Source organism: Plecotus auritus, assembly GCF_963455305.1.
Source record: "Plecotus auritus genome assembly, chromosome: 8".
Lineage (NCBI taxonomy): Eukaryota > Metazoa > Chordata > Mammalia > Chiroptera > Vespertilionidae > Plecotus > Plecotus auritus.
In genome coordinates this window covers 137,519,314-137,527,240 of record NC_137782.1, presented here as the reverse complement: position 1 = coordinate 137,527,240, position 7,927 = coordinate 137,519,314, and the positions used below count along the sequence as shown (strand labels likewise).

At 59.1% G+C, this 7,927-nt stretch overlaps 1 protein-coding gene across 1 annotated transcript; it reads left to right on the top strand.

Annotated features, from left to right (window-relative positions):
• Positions 1 to 231: 231 nt before the first annotated feature.
• Positions 232 to 3,599, top strand: OTX1 (orthodenticle homeobox 1; the record flags this gene model as incomplete). The annotated part of the gene is made up of 3 exons (XM_080687009.1): positions 232 to 410; positions 1,338 to 1,489; positions 2,781 to 3,599. Exons 1-3 carry the CDS (start codon positions 314 to 316, stop codon positions 3,597 to 3,599), a joined length of 1,068 nt encoding a protein of 355 aa, XP_080543135.1. The 5' UTR covers positions 232 to 313.
• Positions 3,600 to 7,927: the final 4,328 nt, after the last annotated feature.

Genomic DNA, 7,927 nt, shown 5'->3' with positions numbered 1-7,927 from the left:
GCACGAAAAGAGGTGACGCCGATCCAGAAAAAGTTTGCTTTTTGAAGAAGTCTTGGTCTTTGGACTAAGGCCTTGTCGAGCCGAATCGACCACCCCGCGCAGTCCACAGCCTGTGTCCCCTCCCCACCCCGTGGCTCCTTGCCTCCGCCAAGACCAGGAAGCCGAGATGGCTGCGAATGACTCTTTCCTTGTGTCTCCTGTCTCCACAGGCCGAGCCCCAAGGCCCAACAGAGCTTGAAGGACTGCGCGGTGGTAGCCCCGCATTGTGCCTGGCCCCCTGGATCCGTCGGGGCGCCTTCACCCGGCTGTTAGCATGATGTCTTACCTCAAACAACCCCCATATGGCATGAACGGGCTGGGCCTGGCCGGGCCCGCCATGGACCTCCTGCACCCCTCCGTGGGCTATCCGGGTGAGCACCAGCCCCCACCCAGCCTCAGCCCCTGCAAATCTTGGGGACCCACAGCCTCTTGGGTTTGAGCACACAGTTTGCTGGTGAGCAGGCCCAGGGAGCCGGTTAACTGGTCTGTTTATAATGCAGGGGCACGCTGCAGGCTCACAGGGCAGAGTTGCAGGTCGGTCAGTGAGGTGGGCCAGGGCCGTGGAAACAGGGCAACGTGCACACTCGGGCGGGGCCATACCGACCACCTGTCTCCTGTTGCGGCCCCACCACCAGCACAGCGATTCGTTTCCCCTGGGTGGCTTTTCTGGGTGTGTGCACGTGTGAATCTCTTCCTTTCCCCCCAACACTGAATGAGGAATCTAGACACTCGCCGTGCCCAGGCAGGAAGAGCAGAGCTATCCCTGGAAGCAACTGGCTGAGCTGAGGAAGGGGATTCTCTCTCCCTAAATTGTCCTCCAGACCAGTCGCCTGCACCAGCTTTTGTACTGCTGATGTGGATGGCTTGAGCCGGATTCTGGCTTTCTTTTCTAGCGCCCACTCTTTCGCTCCCATTTATTCCCTCGAAAAGTGTTTTCCAGGTGGTGTTTCTGTGCACCCATCCCCCAAGCTCCAGCCAAGGAGTTTGTTGGTGTGTGTGTGTGTGTGTGTGTGTGTGTGTGTGTGTGTGTAAGAAGGGAGACGGCATAATTTCTCTTCCTTTCTAAACCTCTGAGAGTTAGGGAAGGGGGCAGCCCCGGAGCCTTGGAGATCGTGGCTCGCAGTCACACACATGCACTTTGTGCCACCTGTGGCCTCTCGGGCTCGGCCTCTTTTGCGGGGAGCTCGGCTTTCTTTTACAACGTCTTCGCTCAGGGCCTGCCAGGGGCCTGTCCGAGTCCTTTGGCGCGGGTCCTCGTGGCCAGCACTGACCCAAGGCACCCCCGCGTGTCCCCTCAGCCACTCCGCGGAAGCAGCGGCGGGAGCGCACCACTTTCACGCGCTCGCAGCTGGACGTGCTCGAGGCGCTCTTCGCCAAGACTCGCTACCCGGACATTTTCATGCGCGAGGAGGTGGCGCTCAAGATCAACCTGCCGGAGTCCAGAGTCCAGGTGCGCACGCGGGCGCTCCAGGTCAGGATAGGGGTGCTGGGCCTGGTGGTTGAGGGCCTGGGGTCTGGTTTTGGGGCGGGCTTACAGACTGGGCGGTCCCTCCCAGACCCCCACCCCCCGCCCCCACTCTGGTCCTGAGCCTGGAAGAAGGGACAAAGTTAAAGGAACTAGCTTAGAGGCCTGGATTCGGCCCTTGGCCCCAGGGCGCTTTGGGTATCAAAGGTCCTTTTTAGGATTGCGGAAGAACAAAGAGGCTCCGAAGGTAAAGTGCCCTGAGGGTCCGACACTTGCCCCAATTCTTAGGCCTCCCCGGGCTTGGCAGTTTCCTTCAGGGTCCTGCCTTCTGCCTCCACCCTGGCCTTGCATCCCCGGAACCCTGAAAATAGAAGAGTGGCGCTTGGCCGGAGTCTGCTGCCCTATCTGGGAGTTGGCTCCGCGGGTAGTGCCAGTTTAACTAGACGCTTCCTTTGCCACAAGAAGATGCCTAATGCAAAACCGGGCTATGGGCTTTGCTATGAAAGAGCCCCGAAAAAATATTGTTTGGATTATAACTCAGAACTCTCCTCGGGGGCCTTTTATCTCGCCTTCTTTTCTCGGGGTCTCGAGAAAGTACCAGGAATGCAATGCCAAGTACCAGGGCCTTCCAAGATGAGAGCTTCATGACTGACTGTACTATTAGGTTCCCCACTCGGAGCCAAGAAGCCCAAAGAAACTCTGCCCAGGCTTCTCTCCCTAGTGTCCCAGTACTGCCTCTGGTCAGCTTCCTCATTTTGCTCCTACTCTCACCCCAATTCTCGCCCTGCCCACACCGGGCCTCCCGGGCCGGCCCACTGGCTCAGACCTCAAACTTGGTGACTGCCCCACGCTTCCCGGCCTGCTCCGTGCCTCTCCGCTGTTTACTGCGCTCTAGCCCTAGAAGACGGGGCCTCCAAACATACAGGGGCTGCTGGGAACAGCCAACAGCAGCAGTTTAGAGATGGCTGGACTTGTGACTGGACCCACACAGATGTTCCACCCTCGGGCAGAGTTGCTGCGGGGGGTGCGGGGGAGGGGGATGTGTTACATCTCTACTTGGCCAGAGGAGGGTCTTGGAGCAGTAGGATGGGGGCGGGCGGAGGGGCTGGGAAGGCAGGGGCTGGGGCAGGGACTGGCCAGGCTAGAGATGGGGAGGGGCAGAGGCCTTGGTAGGAGTTCGAGGCGTGATCCTAGGCGGAGTGGTGGGCCCCAGGGGCGGGGGAGTAGCAAGCTCTACTCGCCTACTGACACCCTCTCCCCGACTGGCCCGCTGCAGGTCTGGTTCAAGAACCGTCGCGCCAAATGCCGCCAGCAGCAGCAGAGCGGGAGCGGGACAAAGAACCGCCCGGCCAAGAAGAAGTCGTCCCCGGTGCGGGAGAGCTCGGGCTCCGAAAGCAGCGGCCAGTTTACGCCGCCCGCTGTGTCCAGCTCCGCCTCGTCCTCCAGCTCGGCTTCCAGCGCTTCCGCCAACCCGACGGCCGTGGCGGCTGCAGGCCTGGGCGGGAACCCGGCGGTGGCCGCGCCGTCGTCCTTGAGTACGCCTGCCGCCTCGTCCATCTGGAGTCCGGCCTCCATCTCTCCGGGCTCTGCACCTGCGTCGGTGTCGGTGCCCGAGCCATTGGCCGCACCTAGCAACGCATCGTGTATGCAGCGCTCGGTAGCCGCTGGCGCGGCCTCGGCTGCAGCCTCGTATCCCATGTCCTATGGCCAGGGCGGCAGCTATGGCCAGGGCTACCCCACGCCCTCCTCTTCTTACTTCGGCGGTGTGGACTGCAGCTCCTATCTCGCGCCCATGCACTCGCACCACCACCCGCACCAGCTCAGTCCTATGGCGCCATCCTCCATGGCAGGCCACCATCACCACCATCCCCACGCACACCACCCCTTGAGCCAGTCCTCAGGCCACCACCACCACCACCATCACCACCACCACCAGGGCTATGGCAGCTCAGGGCTCGCCTTCAACTCTGCCGACTGCTTGGATTACAAGGAGCCTGGCGCCACCGCAGCTTCCTCTGCTTGGAAACTCAACTTCAACTCGCCCGACTGTCTGGACTATAAAGACCAAGCCTCATGGCGGTTCCAGGTATTGTGAGCCCAGGAGTGGGAGAGGAAGAGAAACGAAACTACCTGCGCTCTCTGTGGTCCCCGTCCTGTTGCTGCTGCTGCTGCTGCTGCACCGCCCGCCTTTGCCTCGGCTTTTCCAGATCTGATTTTCATGCCCCTAAAAGATGCCCATTGCCTGCACTGCCGCCCTCACCTTCCTGCCACTTGCTAGGGTAGGAGGTGCAAATCCACCCACCCCTTGGACGAAGGGACCGGTGCTTTGGCTTGGCCCACAAGTTCTATACGGGAGCGCTATTTGCTCTCCCCCTTAACCCTACCGAACTCCTAATCCACCCTCTTCCAGTCTTTCTGGACACTTAGTATGCACTTGCAGCCTTCGGAGGCTCTTCGCTCTGACTGGCTGCTCGAGCCCGACACTTTTATTTATTCTTCCTGGACACTGGAGTCTCTAACTGGCATGTGTTTGCCCATTTGAGTGCACCCACACCCTACTCCCCAACAACCACCGAGTATTCTTCCCGTGCAGGCTGCCGTCCCCCCGTCTGCCCCGGCCCCGCTCCCCGCCTGCAGGCCAGAGCTCCCCGGCTCTTCCTCCTCCCCCGCAGGATGCGCGGGGGCAGGGCCCAGAGGAGCGCGCCCCTCGCTTCTCACGCTCAGCCCCGCCCTGCGTAGGACAGGCTCACGCTTCCGCCTCAGCGGGAATGCTGTACAGAGTCGGTCCGTTCCAAGGACCACTTAACTTTTTAGTTGCTGTTGGTTGAACTGAAGCATATCTCGTTTTAGCGCCCATGAAATAGAACTTTAAGATATATACAGCATATATATATATATACATATACACATATATATAAAGCAAAAGCAAAAATATTTCCCTCTGTCCCCCTGCTTCCTCAAATGATGGCGCTTTTACTTTTTCAGTTGTTCAAAGCTGCCCTGCCCTCACAGCTTTCTCCTATTTGTATTTATTAAAGAACCATTTCGGCGCTGAGGATGGAGCGTCCGGGAGTGTGGAGGAAGCAGCCACGTCAGGCTACCGGGGAGGGGGCTGGGCTGGGCTGGGCGCGGGCTGTGTCCTTCAGGTCTAAGCACAGGGTCGCAGTTCTGGTTCAGAGACCAAAAAAAAAAAAAAAGGGGGGGGTGGGGAGAGAAAAACATATTATGGAAAAACAAACAAACCCAGGTCCCAAACCCCAGTTCCCATTCCCGGCAGCTCTCTCTCTTCACGCCACCCTGTTTTGTCTAGTGAGTTCTTAGTGCACCTTCGCGCTTCCAAACACGCGGACAGCCCGCGCCTGTGTATCAATTTTGGCTTTGGCCGTTTCGTCCAGTAGGTGGGAAAGTAATTTGTAAATTTAATTTGTCCGATGTGAAGATCACAAATTACTTGTTGAAATGTGAGGCAGCCCCCCATCCCGTTTATCTACATTATTTCCCGAAAATAAATGCAAATTCATGAACGGCTTGTCAGTGTGGCTCTTCTGGTTCTAGCACTGGATCCAGGTCTCCGGGGCCCTGGGGGGGGGGGGGCGGGAAGCGCGACATTCCGTGTAAATAACCCGCGTGTGAATGATTTGTGTGAAGCTGGAGGCCAGAGGGTAGGGCGGGAAGACGTGGCAAGAGGAGTGAGTCCCCAGAAACGGTCTTTTAGGGAGTGACCTCCCCTCCCGGTCAGCCGGGCCTCTTCCCCTAGGCGGTTTGACCCCGCATCCCCTCTCGCCATCCAGGGCAGAGACAGGTGTCAGGACTCAATTCCCGAAGCAATTCCTTTCTCTTTAGAGGCAGGGGCCTGGCAATGATTTCTTCACCCTAATTGCTTGCACCAGAAAGGAGAGGGGGAGGGGAAGGGGGTCGGGAGGTGGGAAAGGATAGCTCTGTAATGCTCTCAGAGCTGAGCCAAAAAGAAAAAGAAAACAAAACGTCCAAAAAGAAAAGAAAAAAACACACCCACAAAAAACCCCCCAAATGATCCGTGTCCTGCACGTTGGCAGCAGACAACCTTCCTTTCTGCCGAGCTGCGCTGGGGGAGGGGGAGGGCTTCCGAGGGCCGGGACCCGAGTCATTCCGCCCAAGCGCTGAGCCGGCCTTGGAAGCCGCGGCCCCTTTCCAGAAGCAGCCAAGGTGTGTTGGTTCGCACGGTGAAGTTCAAAACGCAAACATCGGAAAAAGTGGACGCGGACGCGTTCCACTCAGGCTTGCGGCAGGAGGTGGGAAAGGAAGGTCCCTCCCCTCCCCCTCCCCCTCCCCCAGGGAAGATGGGAAGAGGGGAGGGGATGGAGTGGGGTGATTCCCCCAGAAAACTCAGAGCTCTCCGACCCTGGCCTGAAACCTCCCGGGTGGAAGGCCGAGAAGCTGCTCAACTTGTCCGCGGGCAGGAAGGAAATAAGGAAACAACGAAAAGTTTCCTGCGAAGTGACCAACACACCCTATTCTTTTTATTCCGTGGGAGGCCGGGGAGCACTTGGTGAGGCCGAGTTTGCAGAACGACCCCTCCCCTGGGCCCCGCTGCGGGCTGCGAGCGCCGGCGGCAGAAAGCCTTCCCGCTCGCGTGCTCCCTCCGCGCCGCGTAGGCCAGGCCCGGCCAGGCCCGCGTGATGCCCGCTCGGACGGACCCGCCCGCCCGGCTCCGCAGAGGCCCGCTGGAGGGCGCCGCCGGGCCCCGCCGAACCCGGCCCGGCGGCGCCGCCCCCGGAGGGAGACCCCTGGCGCGGGTCCCGGCCGCGCCCGCGCGGGCTCCTCCTTAAAAGCCCGGCGGGGACGGACTGGAGGGTGTGCCGGCCCCTCGGGTGTGCGGCCGGCACGTGCAGGCGGCCCAGCCAAGACGCGTCCAGGTCTCGCCAAAGGGGGTGGGCGCCCGGCTGCGGGACTCCGGGGGCTCCCCAGCCGACCTGCCTGGCCCACCCCGGCCGCCCTGGCTCTCGCACCCGCTGCCAGTGCCATTCGAGACCCAGGTGCTAGGCCGCCCCACGGGCAGCTCCCAGGCCGGCTCCCTGCGGCCCAGGGTCCTCCTGGCGGCCCCGTGGAATGAAAGCGGGAGACCCGGCTTTGCGCCCGCTGGACCGCTGTGCGGCCTCGGAGCCAGGTACCCAACCGCCGGCCTCGCTTTTGCCGCACTTGTTATCGGCCCACAGGGCCTGGGCGGGCCCGAACTTCGCCCTTCGAGGCGGCGTGTAGGTCAGACGCGTCCCGTGGCTTCGGGTCCTGCGTCCTGGCGGCACGGGCGGGTGGCCAGGAGCCGGAGGCCGGGCGCGGGTTCCCGCCCGGAAGGGGCTTCGAGAGGAGGCACGTGCTTCCCCGGGGCCTCCCAGCCTGTGCCCAGGCCCCGCGGGGCTGCTAGGAACCGGGAGCTGGGGCGCGGGGCCTCGGGGGGCGGCGGCGGGAGGGGGCGAGGCAGTGCGTGGCCGGGCGGGGGCCGCCCGAGGTGGAGGTGGCCAGGCGGACCAGGTGAGTCCCGGGAGGCGAGGGTCCTTCCCAGCCCGGCCACCTGTTCCCCGGCAGGTGTGGGAGACCGGTCCGCAGCTCCCCTTCTCCGGAGGGAGGGGATGTGTTGGGTTTGGGTTTGGGTATTCCTGGAGGGAGGGGATGTGTTGGGTTTGGGTTTGGGTATTCCTGACACACTGGAAGCAATTAGAATGGAAGCGGTTCAAGGAGACTGAGCGACTTCAGAACATTTAGCAGCGTTAAGACAACAGTTTTCTTGCTTTGAGTGCTCAACGAAATCTTCCTGTTTTCTACTCACAGCCTGTGTGCTCCTGTCATACATCTGGGCAGAAAAGTACCCCCTTAAGTGAACATGTGTGAGGTGCCTTAGGGGTAAAGGATAGTCATATTTGTGATTTTTTAAAAATTAAAACAAACGTTAAAACCATCTCGAGAGTGCACCGCGTTCATTTGCTGAAACTCTGAAAAGAGTGGGTGAAGTAACCTCGTTTGCTGTAGAGCTTCCCAGTACTCTTGGATGGTAGCTACTGAGGGTATGTGGAGACATTTCCCTAAATTGAGCCTGTTTTTCCTTTTTAAGAAAAAAGTCCTCACACCTGCGAGGAAAAACAGGTAAAAAGACTCCGAATGTCAGCAAATTCATGCCTGTTATATTACAGAAACAAAAAACCCGAGTGGTTTCATTTATTGTATCGAAATTACTAGTTTTTCATGTATTTTGCTCAATATAGCAGTTTCACAGGAAAGTTGAGATTTTTGTTAAAGTTGTGAAAATAAATGATAAATTCACTATTCTGGCAGAATTAATTAATGCTATTGATATCATTATGCACTGATAGGGACTAAGAATTTAGAGATATAGAAATAAAATACATCTGATATATTAAATATAGTTAATATATACACTATTGGTAAAGA